The 18,159-nt window shown below is 38.4% G+C and overlaps 1 protein-coding gene across 1 annotated transcript in view; it reads right to left on the bottom strand.

The window, feature by feature from the left end:
* Positions 1-18,159, bottom strand: part of Meis1 (Meis homeobox 1) — a 134,713-nt gene that overhangs the window by 20,458 nt on the left and 96,096 nt on the right. The window contains exon 9 of the mRNA XM_026387194.2: positions 3,323-3,399. Within this exon, the coding sequence (XP_026242979.1) occupies positions 3,323-3,399 (77 nt within the window). The remainder of the gene's footprint in view (positions 1-3,322; positions 3,400-18,159) is intronic.

Below are 18,159 nucleotides of genomic sequence, written 5' to 3'. Positions count from 1 at the left end.
AGGTAAAATAAGTTCAGTGATGGAGTAAAGAACCATTACAACACATTAAACTTCTTGTCTCATTTTCAGTCACAGCTTAACTTAAAAACCACATCATCCAGAGGTTCTATGACAAGCTAACAAGTCGACATGAGTTTATATTTTTTACTTACATATTGTGTATTTCAATACATTATGTTGCTGCCAATAATTACGACTGATCTACACCCAACCTGCCCTTCAGCATTTTATGAAATCTCATCAACAGTGACTCAGAGTTCATACAAAAATGTACATGTGTGTTAACAAGTTTTAGGGAATCCAAGAAGGAAGACACAAATGTTTTAAAAGTTGTGTCTATATGAAATGAAGGGAAAACACTGGTGATGATTTTTTAAAAATACATTAATTCTAGAGGAAAATAACATCATGGAGTGATGCTCTGTACAGGAATAAAATGTTTACAAGCTCTCAAAATAGCTTTGTATGATTTTATTTTTGGGGTCCAGGTGGGGAGGGAAGGGGGGTACTAGGGATTGAACTCAGGGGCACTCAACCACTGAGCCATATCCCCAGCCTTATTTAGAGACAGGGTCTCAATGAGTTGCTTAGTGTCTCACTTTTACTGAGGCTGGCTTTGAACTCGTGGTCCTCTGCCTCAGCCTCCCAAGCCACCGGGATTACAGACATGCACTACTGCTTATAAAAACCATATGGATTTTTGGCAATACAATAAAGTAAAAAGAGATAACCACCCCTCAGTTTCTCTGATCTTCAGTCTCCAGATAGGGCAGTTTAATATTCTCTGAGATCTTTGGTTTCAAAATGGTGCCATCTGGGTTTCCCCATTTTTGCATCACATTTCCTACTTTATGTTTAAAGAAAAATAAATCTATTACCAGCTCCTTAGAATAAGAAGATTTAGATGAAAATTAACAAAACATTAAAAAATGAAACATAGGGATGCCATTATTCACCACACTTTAGAAAGGCAATCTCTCTGACATCTTTTAGTTATTTGAAGGACATTTCTCTACAGCAGACCAAGTTATTAAGGGTTAAAACAATGGCCAAATGTGAAGGCGGTGAGGTGGAAACAAGGGTCACTTCCAACTCCAGAAAGGACAAGGAGGGAGAACACAGTGTACAAAGTGCCAGGTAAGCACAGAATTGCATTATGTCCCAAATAACTAAGTAAAAGCAATTTTTTTAAGTTATGTCTGCACCAAATTGAGTATGTTTAAAGCCTGCAAACAAGGCTGGGAGGTAGCACAGTAGTAGAGCACCTCCCTGTTGTATCAAAGGCGCTGGGTTCAGTCCCCAGCATGGCAAAAATAAGTAAAGTATGCATATACTTTGAAAAAATATTTTGTAGTAGGTGTTATATCTTTTTTTAAAGTTTTTTCCCCCTCTCTCTTTTAATTATGAAACAGGAAGTCCAGTTACGATCACAGACTGGTTGAGACGTGTTGCCCCCTCCACCCATCCGAGATTGTGCACCGAATCCAGGAAAACGACAGTCCATACACATTACCTGAAATCACACGGATGCCTTCTTGCCCCTGAGTTCACAGGAAATATCCTCTAAGATGGTCTGCCCAGAGAAAGCAACTTGTAATGGAATCTAGGCTCTGGTAACTATGTTATGGATGGAGTTTGCTAGCAACCATGAGGAGGAAGAGAGATGGCATGTAGTGATAGATCACCTGGAAGGCAGCTCTCCAGCGTTCTTTAATTAGAGAGCTCACCCTGCCACTCCTTTCCCCTTAAACAAGACCGTTTCCCAGGGAAATGTAATGTTTGTAGAGCCTCCATTGTGTGAAGACCACCTCACCATCAGTGTGAATTGAAAAAGAGGTGAGCTGAAGTGGGTCCATAAAATTGATGGTCTCCCATTTAATACCAGCCAGATACCTCTGAAAGACAAGTCCAAAAATGCACACTGAACATTCTTGAAATAGCAGGTGAAAATAGGCAAACCAAAAACCTCAGCAACGACACGACCCCCAGTGAAGCTTATGGACGTAGTGTGCCTTTGGTGGGTTCCCTCTCCACTGACTAAAAGCGCTGCAAAAATTGATCTCTCAAGGCTGCGGTAAGGTCGTAGAAATTGATAACCCTTACAAGCAATGCTTGTGTGAGTCTGTCTGTGTCTTGCAGATAGTGCACTTTGTAAATTAATCCTCCAAAGGCAAATATATTGTAAGTAGCTTGTTATCTCTAAAATACTAAATTGAAGAATACATGGGATTATATTGACAGAAATTACATTTTCTGTAATGGGGTTTAATATATCTGAAATCTCTCCCAAAGGCACCCAGGCTCTCTAACAGGGTAGGGTCTGTTAATTTAGGTGCAATGGACATCAAGAACGAATTTATTCACCAAAATGGATTAGGCCATGTAATCAGAGATTCTGTAATATTAATCTTTGACACTTATGGAACAGAAAGAAATACTTCTGTCTGCGACTGGTATTCCCAGTTCTCCCCTTTCCCCAACCGGGCTTTGGGCCTTTTCTGGATTTTACATCAAAGAGGATAAGGTTTCGCCACCATAAACACTAATCTAAAAATATTAGGACAATTAATTAGATACACTTAGTTGTAGGGGATATTGGATTTCAATACCCTTCAAATATGACACTAGGCCTGGGTGATTATATGAAACCTGGCTTTCAGCACATTCACAAAGGGCAATAAATCATACTTTCTCAAAGCCTCGTTGCCACATCACCATATATTAAGTCAGAATATTGTTGTCTGGTACTTGGTGCACAATCCCAGTTTGCCCCAAATCAGGAATTTCCACCTAATTTAGAAATAGTATTGCATAGTCCTGAGACACATCAGGTTTTGAATAGCTTCAGAGTAGCAACACAATTTCTCCTTTTTAATATTTGGGAGATAAGAGAATAGGGAGACCACCTTTGACTGTGTAACAAATTCTAAACGAATTTGGTTATTCCATGAATTTAAAACTGACCGATAGGTAATGGTGGGTTTTCGTGTTTCGTAGAAAACAAGATGATACCACTCTATCGATTATCCTTAAGGGAAAAAGAGTCAAAGAGAGCCAAACGTTATCAGAGCCATCTTGAATGTGAGTTAAACACAGAGTCATCCCACGCATAAAACCTGTCAAGGTATAAAAGAGGTGGAAGGCAAAACATTGTTTTATTTTCCATACTAGAAAGTGTTCTCACATATCAGTCAACAGTTTGTTTTCACCTTTGGCTCAACAAGCTGCAGAGACTGGGTGTGGCTTCTCAATGCAAAACATTAGCTGCAGGTTGCCAAAGGGGGAAACAGATTGTGTGTAAACACAAGGCCAGATTGCTTACCAATTGTTCACTTGCAGGATGGTGAGTCCTGTGTCTTGGGCCAGTTGCTTTTTCTGTTCTTCAGAAGGGTAAGGATGCTGAAAGGGAACAAAAAGGATATGTGTACATCAGGCAATATTTAGGCCATTCTGTCAATAACCTAAGTGTCTAGTGAAGTCTATAATTAAAGGTAAAAATGCTGAGGTGTGTCACTCTTATTAATGGAATACTACATCATCTAATTAATGGCAGTAAAAGACAAGCCAATTACAAAGATTAGTGAAGTGTATAAATAGCTACTTAGGATACTTGCAGAACCTTGATACTGAGTTGATCCTTTAACAAGTTTATTTGTTGCAAACAGAAAGTTTAGTGTGATCTTCACTACATTTTATAGCATTAAAATAAGGACAAGAGTTGTTTTTTTTTTAAACCATATACAAGTGTATCATATCCTGGTTAAACCCTTTCATTGAACCATGGAATTCTGAGGAAGCATTTTGACCAACAATCTGCTGAGGTCCCCAGCACTAAGTTGACATTCTCCCTCTAAGATACCATGTTACCGTATGCAAATAGCAAAATCAAAGTGGGTGTATTTTGTTTAAACCACTTTTCATTTTAGCTCTTCAGCAAAGCACAAACAAAATTTATCCCAAGTTGGTTTCCATGTCTCAATGTTGACACATGCTAGGGTTCTGCACATAGACCAATGCAAGGTCAAAGATCAGCACATTTTGCATGCTAACAACAAACCCAGTTATGTTCCTCACAAAGTAGAGTGGATAAAGAAGTACAACAGGATTCAATAAGAAAATGAAATTCATCCCTTCTCATAAGAATGTTTGGAATGCTACTGAAACCAGCTTTGGCAAAAACACTTTTTGTTCAATAATCAAGTATATCTAAATTTTCAATACACATTTCTAAAAAGTCTGGGAGAATCGCTGAGGATGTGGTTTCTGCCCATGGAGACACTGACTGACTTGAAATGTGGCTTCCCTAGGAATTCTCCATAGATAAAATTGTTCTGAGAGTCAACCCTCTATTCCATTATGAATGGGAAAGGGCACCCCCACAACCCTTAATTTAACTATCTGTGCCATGGAAACTAAATTCTGGTCTATTGAATGCTAATTAACATAGCTTTTAATCTCATTAATAATGTCTGATTAGATGCTAAAAAGACTTGTTAATGACCACTTCAGTGCTCTTATATGTAAGTTTAAATATGTTCTGTATCTATACACGTGGGATACGTTTGTGGAGAGCAGAGATATAGCAATTTTTCCCATAAGCATTGTCTTTGATTGTCACTTAATCAATAAATACACAATTAGAATAAGGCCTTGCTTTCATGGACTTTAGTGCCTTTCTCTAAAGAGCTTCAAGTATATTACAGACAGGATGGTAATTAATCCCCATTATAGTCCTTTGAGTGACATAAATGGAATCTATCATTCCTCTTGTTTTACAGGTGAGGAAACTGGCCAGCACAAGGGATGGCCCACAGCAGACAGGGGTCAGTGATATTTCCTCCTTCCCTTCCAGAGTTTAAATCCCACTATGACCAAAGGATGTGGCAAATACCTTGCATAATCCCCATACATGTCCCCTGTTCAAAGACCTCCAGACTGCTTATCACAGCCTGCAAGACGGCCACCATGCAGCGCAGCCCACCTCCCTCAGATCTTATTGCCTTCTTCTGACTCCTGTCCCTCCCCTTTGCCCACCCACACCATCTTCTTACTGTTATATTCAAAATGCCAAGCTTCTCCCTGTCACTCAGGCTCCTTTCTAGATGTCACTCTCAGGGCTCCAAGGTCAAGCTTTACCTCCCCACTCTTCATCTCCCCACCTCATCTTCTCACATCAAAATTTTCTTTATTTCCCTACTAGCAGGTGAAACACTAGTTTTAATTATTTGCTTCCTTGTTGGAAGGGTTCTCTTCCCACTCCTTTACCAACTCTAAACCATTTTTCTTCCGTCTTTACTATCCACAAAGCCCATACTTGTGCTTAATAGGAAATCAAGAAATAGCTGTAGAATCAGGAGAACAGCTATAACATACCAAGATATACAGACACTCTGCACTTGGATGCAACACCTAAATGCATAAGAAGATTTCTTTCAAAGCCCACAAAAAGTATAAAACAACCCATCAGGCACAGTGGCACATGCCTATAACCCCACCAACTCAGAAGCTCAGGCAGGAGGATAACAAGTTCAAGGTCAGCCTCAGCAACTTAGAAAGGCCCTAAGCAACTTAGCAAGACCCTATCTCAGAATAAAAATTTAAAATCCCCACTGGGGATGTGGCTCAGTGGTAAGGGGCTCTTCAGTTCAATCCCTAGTACCAAAATAAATAAATGAAGAAATAAAGCAAAGTATAAATAATCTAATTTGAAATCCATGACACTATTTTATTTGCTTCTTTCCTAAAAGTGTTATCGACACATTCTCTTCAAAATAAAAGCATACAAAACTCATATTAGGCTCAGATTGTAGGTGACAATGACCCTACTCAACATAATACTGGCCATTGTAGGCAAAAATCTCATCACTAGAAACTGAGTTACAAGCAACCATTACCCTCAGGTTTAAAACACAGTTCCTACTTGTATAATAGTTCACTACACAACAAAAAACAAATGAATATCTTATCCTATGAACAGAATACTGTGTTATAATTTGATATATAGTAGTTATATCTCTATGCTATTTGAATAATTGTACATAATATAAATGACCCCATTAGGTTGTATACATTATGGTGCCACTTACTCACTGTGCGTCTTTGAACAAAGGACAACTTTTCAAACCCTTGATTCTGTTCCCTGGAGTTCTAAGATCCATCAAAAGTTACTCACACTAGCAGTTCTTACAGTATTACCCAAAACTAATTATAAAGTGAATTTTGAAATATGCAAATCTTAACATCTAGCTGTTGGCAACTATTTTCCATATGAAGTTGTAGACATGCAGACAATTTCTAATCTGTAATATTTTCTGTAATCCTATACGCTTACAGTTTTCCAGGTCCTATGGAATTCCTTTCAGTGATTTTTTTTTTTTTCAAGAGTCAACAGTCCCTCTTCAGAACAGCTGGAAAGCAATGCCTTTTGCCCCATCTGATTAGTTGTGTCTTAATGTTATGGCCAGAACTGGATAAAAATGAATATGTATGCCATTTATCTTTAGTTACTCTGAAAATCGAGAATTGTCACAGTAATTTATTTGTCCTGTGTTTCCAAGAGAATTTCGCATGCCTGTTGGCGAGCGAGTTTTACATACATTCTTATAAAGCAGACTGAGTTCACATTCTCCTTATGCAAGTGGTGTCGGGAACATTCTCTCTGGATCATTAAAATCATCAAAGAGTAGGAACTTGGCTCTTAAAATTTCAGGGCAAATTTCAGTTCTTTTTTTTTTCCCACATCATGTAGTTTCTGATTTCATAATTTATCATAAAATGAGAAAGGTCTATCTTCTTTTTCCCTCTGTCACTTTTCATGTGATCTGATTTTAAGTAATTGGAACAAACTGTGTCTAATTTCATGCAGTGTAATTGCTAGGCAGCCTCAAGCTATGGAGGAGACCCAGCACTTTGTCTCCATTAAGCAATTTTCAGTTGTTCATATATATATATATATATATATATATATATATATATATATATATATATATATATTATATATTTTTTAAGATATCTATGAAGAAATGAATGAGTTTGAACAAAATTAAATTCAAAATAATTTGGTCACTGCTAAGTGGGGTGGGGGTGGGGGGACAAAGGTATCAACAGAATGTCTAAGCCCTGGTCTAAGGTAACTCAACTGAATGTTTTCTTTTTCTCATAGTTCCTGGCCTGTCCCACAAACTTTCAATTCCCTGGAAAAAATCTATAATTGCTCAAATCACATGAAAGCCATGACTTCACATAGCTAATCCACAAAAATTCACTAAGAAGTAGGCTTTAAAACTGAAACCCAATATGTTTAAATGTCTTAAATCCTATGCATCTTTACTAGATAAGCTTTTGGTGGACTCTATGAGCTATTCCTTTGTAGACTTTTTTTAAAAAAATGACTTGACAAAAACCCAACACGCCACGGGCAAGACCGCTGTAAAAACATTCAAAGCCCCGTTGCGTTCCACCCACAGGGCTGGGGAGGCCATGCAGCAGGCATTGGCAAAGGCAGGCATTTTGCAAGAAACAAAAAGTGATCCCTGAAAAGGGCCATTTTAGGGAGAACCTGGGAAATCCATTCCAAAACACGGCAGCTAAGGGCCACGTCACCCTTGCCATTTTCCTGCAAACCTTTGCTTTATGACATCTCCATGGCAAGGACACTCGTTTAAGAAAGATCAGTAGGTTCTGGTGAGGGAAAGACTTATTGCACTTGCCTGATATACCAATCAACCTCATCACTCTGGGATATCAGAGTAAATTTGACCACAGTCCAATAGACAGTGAAGGAGGCCTGTCTTTGTTGTGTACATTAACCTCATGCCATTATCTCTTAAAAGCTTAATTATTTGCAAACAATTGATCAAGAGGGGAATTTGAGAAAGGATATGTAAGGGCCACTGGGAGACCTGCAAGGCATTAAGAGAGCAAACAAAATTACCTTTAGATCTTACAATAAGAATTAACGATTGAGGGGGGGGGGAGCTAGGCATCCCGGTAGCTGCAAGGGTTCTGTCTCGAGTGTTTCCCATTTGATCTGCATTAACACCTCAGGAATGAGGGAAAGCCATAAAACAGTGATTATGTATGGTAAAGCTGACCCTCCCTTCTAGCATTAAACCTGCACACGTGGATCAGGCTGGTTTCACTGGGGAGAGAAGGGAGGCTGGACTCAAAGGGTATAAGTGGCTTGTGGGCCATGGAACCCCAGCGGACAGGAAGAACTCACAACGTGATCATCACTCTTTCAATAATCAACACCCTGACTTCTAAAGCGTGTGACACTCTTTACGTGTTTCTGGAACTACAGGATAACTTCGAATAATGACCCAGTATGGAGTGATTGCCTAAAAACCCCAAGAAAGCATAAAATGGCCCCTAGTATATGTTGTGCCCTGACTAATGGAAATAAAGAATACTAAGAAAAAAAAAAGCCAAAATGAGATTTGATGAAAGTTAAGTCAGAGCTGTCATTTTACTGGGCACAAAGGACAGAAAGTGATAGAAAGAAAACAGCAACTTTCTAAAGAAAGCTCTCTCAGCACAATGTTTTATTTGTTGAGGTTGGCGCAAGAGAGGAGGTACTGATGTGGGTTATCTGGTATTTACGAGTCTACAATACCTTGGAAGAAAATTTATTTATTTAAACAATCGAGCTGACTTTTCCAGAGGAGCATCAATGGGGAAAGAGAGAAACTCTAGAGTACACAACAGATGGAAAATGTCCAGCCTTATATCTTAACAACATCCTCGCCCAAATGCACTCCTTTCATCAAAATGTCCACCCCTGGCTGCAAACGCGGATGCCAAGACAGTGATGAACTTTATCTTATCTACCCTGGTAACCAAGCTTCAATAACGTCCCCTCCCTCACGGCCTTGCCCACTCCAACAGCACATTGTAATGGCAGCAGAAAATTTGAAAATAATCCTGTACAGAGCTCTCGGGTGAGATAATGGAAGGCTACACTGCCCCTTCTCAAGCCTCAGATTAGTAATTTCTTGTGACACAGCAGTGCCTCTATACCGAAACTGCAAAACAGCTATAACAAAGCAATAGAGGTGGAAGCAATTTTCAAGCAAAATGTTACATGCTATACTTTAAAAGGTATGGGAATAGGTACCGGAGGAGCCGATCTAACAGGAGGAATTATGGCAACTGTCCAATATAAGCCTTATCAAGGCAATGTTCTGTTGGTTGGCTGAATATGTTGGAAGAACAATTTCGGAACTTCTTTTATCCTTTTTCCTCCAGCCCTATGCCTCCTCCACAGCTAAGTTTAATGCATTAATATAAGTTGACCTTGAGCTAAACTCTGGTATGTGATGGAGAGATACTCCCTTTAAGAGAAAAAAAAAAAAAAAAGAAAAGAAAAAAACCACCATATGGCTTTTAACCATTAGATCTCTGTGCCCCTTAAAAACTTCTAAGTTTTTGTCTGTGGATCTAAATTAAAATACCTAGCTATATATTTGAGCTCCCGGAAGATAGGCAGAAATCTGCTAGCCAAATATACTCATATTTGTTTAATCTGATTTTTTTTGCCTATGGAAACTTCTCTCACTTTAAACTTGCAGCCATTTCCCCCTTATGCATTGACTATGAATAGCTTACACTGTGACAATTACATTGATCTAGGATACTTTTTTCCTTTAAAAAAATCCATAATGCTTCCCTATTGTCTTTCAGCTTTATGAATTAGTTTGACTGTTTCCATGAATGCTTTTTTGTCTTCTGACTGCACATTATCAAAGAGACACTTTGTGCCTCCCATTTGCATTACAAAAGCAGTGCACCGTGCAGTGGAAGAACATAGCCTGAATGCATAGTAGTTGAGTCCTGCATCCTCACACAGGCCCGAATCAAAAGAAGACCGAAGGGCGGCAACATAGCTGCTGGTTGAGAAGCCAAACATGTTTGGAGCATCATCAGTGGGGTCACAGAATTTCGACCTGTTTTTTTTTTTTTTTTAATTCTCCGTCAGCACCCCCAGACTGCCTAGCTGCTCAGGACTCAATGTGCTCCATTTATTGCTTAGCACTAGCTTTTTCTGAAGGCCAGTGGAGTCATTCTGCAGACAGCCCTGACTTCTTGTGTATCCAGCAGCGCTTTATAGGAAGTCGCTAGTGGAAGCGTGCAAGTAGGAAAGTCATGTAGGAATTTGTAGACTTGATCTTATCACGTGGAAATGACATAGGTGTGGAAGGAAAAGTGGGACGCTGCCTAATATTTCATCACAATCTTAGTTTTGTGTACTAATGAGACCCTATTTGTAATGCATAGCAAAAGAAACATTGTTTTATAGCCAATTATAAGAAGCCAGTAATAAAATGCCTTTCTTTCTTTCTTTCTTTATCTGTTTGTTTGTTTGTTTATTAGTTTCAGGGATTGCATCCAGGGGAACTTAAGCACTGAGCTACATCTCCAGCCTTTTTTTTTTTTTTTTTTTGAGATGAGACGTCACTAAGTTGCTAAGACTGGCCTTGAACTTGTGGTCCTCCTACGTAAATTTCCCAAGTTGCTGGGATTACAGGTGTGGACCACTACACTTGGCTATCTATCTGATTACTTATTTATTTATTTATGGTACCAGGGATTGAACCCAGGGATGCTTAACCACTGAGCCACATCCCCAGCCCTTTTTATTTTTTATTTTGAGACAGGGTCTAAGTTGCTTAGGGCCTCACTAAGTTGCCGAGGCTGGCTTTGAACTTGTGATCTTCCTACCTTAGCCTCCCAAGCTGCTGGGATTAATTTTAATTGATCTTTTAATTTCTTCTAAATAAAAATTAAATATAAAATAAAAACACTAAATAAAAAAGACAGATATTTATACAAAAAGTTTCACACCAGGTGTGGTGGCACATGCCTAATCCCAGCAACTCAGAAGGCTGAGGCAAGAGGATTGCAAGTTTGGGATCAGCTGAGCAACGTAGTGATCTTTAAGTGATGCAATTTAACAAGACCTATATCAAAATAAAAAATAATTTTTTTCTTTTTTTTTAAAGAGAGAGAGAGAGAGAGAGAGAGAGAGAGAGAGAGAGAGAGAGAGAGAGAATTTTTTAATATTTATTTTTTAGTTCTCGACGGACACAACATCTTTGTTTGTATGTGGTGCTGAGGATCCAACCCAGGCCGCATGCATGCCAGGCGAGCGCGCTACTGCTTGAGCCACATCCCCAGCCCCATAAAAAATAATTTTAAAAAGCGCTGGGGATGTGGCTCAGTGGTACATCTGGATTCAATCCCCAGTACAAAAAAAAAAAAAAAAGAAATTTCTTAGTCCTTTGTATTTGTGGTTTTTTCCTATAGTTTCTTATAAGTCTACAATGATAACAATGTTTTCAATCTATCCTTCATTAGCTATATATGTTACAGAACTATTTTAAGCATAAATATAAAAGACATATAAGACTCTAAACTAGCAACTACTTATCTCCTCTTCCTAAAAGTACTAAAATTCATGAAGTGAATGAATTTTGAAGAGTCATGATTGTTAATGAACACCCTGAGTTCATTATAAGACCATGATTATAAAAGGAAACACACAATGACTATTAAAGGAAAACAACAGCCCAGGATGGGAGGAGCCTGGGGCACGAATGGGATAAGGAAGAATGCTCATGCTTCACTTTCAGGTGTCCTTCTAAACAACAGCTTATTTGAATTAGTGTCTGTCGGTAAAAAAAAAAAAAAAAAAAAAAAAAACACATTACGTGCATTATATCATGTACTCCTGATGACTCCCACAACCTAGGATTATGCTTAACCTCTCTTCACAGATGGGGAAGTTGAGGCTTGGCTAGGTCAGAAAACATGCCTGAGGGCTCACAACTACTTAGCACTAATGCCAGGTCTGTCCTTGGTTTTCCCCAGTTGGCGACACACTAATTTTCTTTCTCTTTTTAACCTAAACCATATTATAAGGGGGTATAAATGAATTCATTATTGGGGTGTGCCTTAAGCAGAGAACTATACCCACCACTTCTGCCTAAAAACTGACTGCTTCTGCTCTGCAGGTGAAAGTTCATCTCCCCACATTATCCCCGAAGCATCCAGCCCAAGGGGCTTTACTGATAGTAGCTTAGTCATATTAGTAAAAGTGGTAGAAATCTCAATCGTTGTGTGCTTTAGGAAATAAGAAGGTAACAGGTGTTGTTCCAAATACTTCATAAATATGCATTCTCACACATGCCTTCAGAAGAAGGTACAACTATTATACCCATTTTATAGATGAAGAAAGTTGGGGACAGAAAGGACACAAAACCTTTTCTAGTTTACACAGCTGGGATTTGTAATTTGGTGGTAACATGTGAATTGGGAAAATCCACTTCCAAACTTTTGTTTGGATGGCTCGAGCAACCCTGTTTCATTCCAATGAGTGTGTATAATGATTACTCTTCGTTATAGAAAGAAGCTATTGTCTTAATGTGCACATGTATCTTGTATTTCCACAACTTGGTTCTGTTAATGGAGCCAAAAGTAGATTTTGCTATTCAACAGAAAACTCAATAGCAACTAGTATGTCCATCATATTATTAGTGTTTATAACACTGCTTACAAACAGGGGAATGATGATAGGTTATATACAAGAACACTCCTCAGGATCATAGACTCAAATGCCTGTTATTCCATCCAACCACATTCCAGTATGCCTTAAATTGTCTGCTTTGAAATAAATTGGTGCGTGTGTGTGTGTGTGTGCATGTGTGTTTGTTTCCAATTACTTTCATTTCTTGCATGATTCTTAATCAAATATGAGTTAAATTACATTCAAAACCATTTCATTTTCGTAGTCTACTAATAAAAACACACAAATTCTATTCCCATTCATGATGTAACTAGTCCATTCTGTACCCAATAAATATTTGTTATATGAATGAATGAGTGTTATTGAAGATAAAGACACCAAAAATTTCTCAACTGGCTCTGTAAGTAGATTACTTCAGACAAATATCAGAAAATCAGCATCCTCATTTCCACAATTATTCACTCAGTTCCACATCTCCCAAAACAGTACAGCTTTTGCTCAAGTTAACTGCCTCTGTGGAGACACCAGTGCTTTAGGTACTCTTTCATTTAACCATTATAGTAAGTCTATGAGGAAAATATTTTTACCCTTATTTTGAACCCAGGGGTGCTTAACCACTGAGCCACATCCCCAGCCCTTTTATTTTACAGAAGAAACTGAGGCACAGACTCTCATTTACTTGCAAGTAGGATGGAGCTGGGATTTGATCTTGAGGAGTCAGTCTCCCTGCCCATTCTCTTAATTATTATGTCATTTCACTTTTTCTTTCTTAGTATTAGTGTATAAATGTCCCCCAAAGTTTCTCCCTAATCCACCCTAGGATGTGCTGGTTCATTTGTTGCCAAAGTTCCCTTCCCACTCCTTGACCCCATTGTGATGAAATCCAAGTTCTCTGTCTTAGCAGCGCCTCACCCAGAACTGAAGGGAGGATAGAGAGTCTCAACAGTAAGGCTCTTTCCTGAGAATTCCACCTCAACACCCACAACAGAACAACAGCATGCCAAGCTAGACCACTTTTCCAAAAAGAAAGTTCATGACTCATTCATATAATAAACTCTAATAAAGTAAGAGTCCTTGTCAAAAGACACACAGCTCATCTCTGCTATTTTAGAGAGTGCTCTGGTTAAAAGGAGACCCATCACCAACCTGAAGAACACTTTTCCACTTTAAAAATCAAAGCAAAAGTGTTTTGAAGCCTTTAAGAGAGAAGACAAGGCAGATGAAATACTACCCGACCATTCTGGAATGAGTCTATTGACTACTATCATTATTGCCTTTACAGATGTCTTCTCTTATTAAATATTCAGGGAAAGAAATCGTTGTATAAAGAATAAAGTATCCCTATGTTAGAAGCAGAACAGTACATTTGGAGGGAGTTTTCTTTTTTTTTTTTTTTTTTGAGAGAGAGAGAGAGAGAGAGTTCTCCTCCCAATATGACTCAAGACCCCTGGAACTGGTGCTCATTCTCTAGTGCTAATTTTCCCACTTAAATTACAGTGATGGTGTAGCCTCATCTCATTAGAGATCATTGTCCCCAGTAGACAGTTGTGTTTATGGGGGACTCTGGCTGTTCCACACCTGCTGATCAGGTTGCTATGTGATCAAGGCTGCATACAAACAGCAGACTCGAGCTTGCTGGACTGCAACTGATGAGCCCGGGCTAATTCAGGGGTGATTATGTAGTTTACTGGACCACTAAACCTCTTTAAGCTTGTAATTACTGCCTATTTGAGTAAAGAACATTCAAAAGCAATTCACTGCATCATGCCTGCCACAGCTGGAAGCAGGCTGCCAACAGTCTGTGGGGACATTAAAATCTACAGGGACGTGGATTGAAGCCCAGCTAGCAGACACTCTCAGGCAGCCTTCGCAGCCAAGTATGTGCACATTCCCACTCACCTCTCTTGACCAAGCTTACCATTAAAGGTGCAATGAAAACTATAGAACAGCCATTAAGATGACAAATAATGAATGTAATGGTACAAACTACATTTTAATGATTTCCCCCTCTTTGTAAAGCTAAAATTCAAAAGTCTTTCACAAAGCCAAAGAAAGAGAGAGAGAGAAAGAGAGACAGAAAGAGTGAGGGCTTTAAATAGTATATATTGTTGGGATTTACTGTGCTTTTGCTGAAAGTTCCATCTAAAAGATCTAAACTTAAAAAAAAACTGCCCACCTTTTATACATTATAAAAAACTGCCCACCTTTTATACATTATAAAAGGACTAGAATATGTAGTCATTTTAGATATTTTTCCACCCACTGAGCTGCTGTGTTTATAACTTTAGCTGGGAAAATATTGTTTAGCTAGTTGATTGACATTTTCTCAAATCACATGTGTAGAGTTTTGCAGTGAATGAATTAAAATGCCTCTCAGATACCTGGGTGAATTTTACTTTCAAGAGCCAGTGAAGATTTCAGGAAAGAAAAAAAAATATATCAGTATTTATCAATGTTCTCATTTTCTTTTGCTGTCACCTTAACGACGGGCAGTTCTTTTGTATAACAAAAGTGTAAAACATGCTTTGCATTGCTACGGGTATAATTATTACTTGTCTCTAAGTAACAAAAAAAGACTGGAACTTAATGAAGGGGGATTAAGTTAATTTCTTTTTTAGCTAACAGTTTCCTGTCTCTTAAAATGCAGACCTTGGTGAACATTATGTTCAGGGAGGGAAAATTAAGCTTTTTATTTCACTAAAATCTCCACTTTGGAATATGGATATTAAAATATTAAGATGATGTTTATTCTTTAAAAGTATGTAAATTTGGTATTAAATAGAGCCACAGAAATCCTCTCTGACTACTGCATCCAAAGTCCACAGATCCAGGGGGTTTATGTGTTATCTAGACATCACTGTTATTAATATTCATTAGATGGGCCTGCTTGCATTTTTATAAGCTGTGAGAGAGGCAAAAGAAACAATCAGAATTCTTTAACACACAGGCATTATCAATTCAACATATGCCAAATAGCAGAGCACCCAGATCTGAAGTTAAGATTCAAATGCAATTTACCTTTACTAAGCTAATTTTCATGAAAACTCTTTCCCTTTTACCCATTGTAGTCTAAGCTATTTAATTATCTCTATTCTTTCTAACATACACTTCAATTTTTAATTTAAGAGATTATTCAGCACTATATTTTATCTTGGTTAACAACAAAACCCTTATCTTGCAATCAAACGAAAGAGAATTTCCCCTGAAGAATGAAGAAAAAAAAAAAAACACCTAAAAACTTCCAGTTGTTTTAGTAATAAGATTACCTTTATCTTTATGAACCTTCTTAAGCAAACCCTTTCTGACTTCATGAAGCATTTATTGATGTGAATTCACTGTCTGTCTCCAGAGTGGATTACAGAAGAGAAAAGAATCTTAGTCAAAATTTGGGCAAATCCCCAGTATTTGTTTCCCAATTGACTCATTCTAACTGGACAGGGATATGCTAGTGCAGATGTGTTCTTATTTCTGTGAGGTTTTCACAGATTGTCCATGAAACATCTGAGATGAGTGAGAAAGGACCTGGACCTATCATCAGCAAGATTATCAGATAAGATTGGCAAAAAATAAAGGTATTTAATCAAAGTTAACTCAAAAACTAGTTTGCCCCCGACACACACTCACGCTTTTTAAGACTTTGAGTTTGGGTGATCTTTTATATTTATATATCATTTCTCATTTTATTATATTTTACTAAAGATATTTTTTATTGTGTTTTATTATAACATTGAGCCTCAGCATTAGCTGATGGGGTTGGAAGGGCCTGTAATGTTGCCCACCTCCTATTCCATAAGAGCAGAACCAAATCTCAGGGTAGATAGATATACATGCAGGTTATGTGGGGTTATGTTGGCCTGGAAGTTGTGGCTTGTAGGCCTAGAGCCCAGGCCTCCTATTTCTCAATCTAGCTCTCTTTACACTCTACTGAAGCTCAAAGTTTATCTTGTTAATGATAAAGGGAAAAGCTGTAGTCACATGGGTCAGAAACCTACTATGAGATAGTGGAACCAGCCTGTTACAGTGTGTAAACATGCATTACCCTGTTCCTAGGATCAGACAAAGAACTAAAACTGAAGCCAAACAGTAGTACACATTTTAGTTGCTATCATTGAGTCAAGAAAACTTGTATAAGTAATCTAACTGGTAATGCTAAAAAGTCTTAAATAACAGCATTTGCCCCTTTAAAACAGACTTTGGGAAGGAAGTTATCTTTACCCAATGACATGTTAGTTTGTTCCTCTTTGAAACAACGAGATACCGTCTTGCTTTATTTAGTGCGCTTTTCTTTGCCATTTTCTTTAGTGACATGGGTTGCTAATTACATACACAAGGACCCTAATTTTCCCCCTTCCTAAGTCACTTGCTAAGAGAGTTCAGGCCCATGTGCAGAGTAATCAGCCTCTTTAGGCCAGGAGAGTAGTCATTAAGTCCGTTTATGCTTCAGTGATGTGGTTACACATTTACGAATGGCAAATCTAAAGGACAACATTTTAAGAGAAATTGGTTTCAAGTGGTGCAGTTGGGTGCACAGAGTTAGTTAGGTAACTGAAGTATTTAGAACCCATCCTAACTGTACGACCTTATGCAGAGCTGGTCAGTTCTCTGTGGCTCCCTTTTCATCAGTAAAATGAGGGTAACAAGACTGGTGGCACTCAAAGGAGACAACAATGTCACATTGCCAGCTTAGTGTCTGGCATATATTTAGTGCTAAGTCAGCAGTAGCTGAGTCTGAGATTACTCCTAAGATTGAATCAATCTATGTAAAAATACATGTAATATAGTTCTTGATTTGCAGCGAAGAAGATCTGACTAGGTAATCCTGTTTTTTTTTTTCTTTCTTGTGTTAAATTAGATCTTAATATTTTCTTGTGATTCTCTTTACCTGAACAAACTCATTTCCAGGATGTGTAAAGACAGAGAGGGCTTCAGGGTGTGCTACTAGTATAGTACCACAGGGCCCACACAGAAAGGTGTCCACACTTGAATTCATGAACTCCTGTCACCATCTTGAAATAATTTTGGAGAGAGTTCAGTACAATTTATGTGGAGAATTTACAAATTCTCCAAAAATGATGTAATTGGCCAGGCCTGGTGGCACATGCCAATAATTCCAGCAGCTGAGACAGGAAGAACATGAGTTCAAAGCCAGCCTCAGCAATTTAGCAAAGCCCTAAGCAACTCAGAGAGACCCTTGTCTCTAAATAAAATATTTAAAAAAAAAAAGGGCTGGGGATGTGGCTCAGTGGTAAAGCACCCCTGGGTTCAATCCCTAGTATTCACCTCCCAAAAATGATATAGCTGATCCTGCTAAAAAAAAAAAAAAGGTTATGTTTTCCCTACTGGATATTTTATACTCATCTATGACTCCTCTTGAGTTTGAGCTTCACAGAAGTAAATAAATAATTACTATGTTCTCGTGAAAAGAGTAAAAAAGAAAACTCTAGAAAAGTAAGGAGGTGAGATTGGCAGTGTAGTTGGGCTCAGGCTGCAGACGGATGAGTCAAGACAACTAAATGACCCTCCGGTGGCCTTCACAGGGTCACACATTCCTGTAAGTGCCTAAATCACCCTGGGGGACTGACCCAGGCACGGAGAAAATATTCTATATTATAAAATCTATGGGGCACAGGAATCAA

Source organism: Urocitellus parryii, chromosome 12, assembly GCF_045843805.1.
Source record: "Urocitellus parryii isolate mUroPar1 chromosome 12, mUroPar1.hap1, whole genome shotgun sequence".
Lineage (NCBI taxonomy): Eukaryota > Metazoa > Chordata > Mammalia > Rodentia > Sciuridae > Urocitellus > Urocitellus parryii.
Note: the sequence above shows the minus strand (reverse complement) of the source record. Positions and strands in the feature narration are given on the sequence as shown.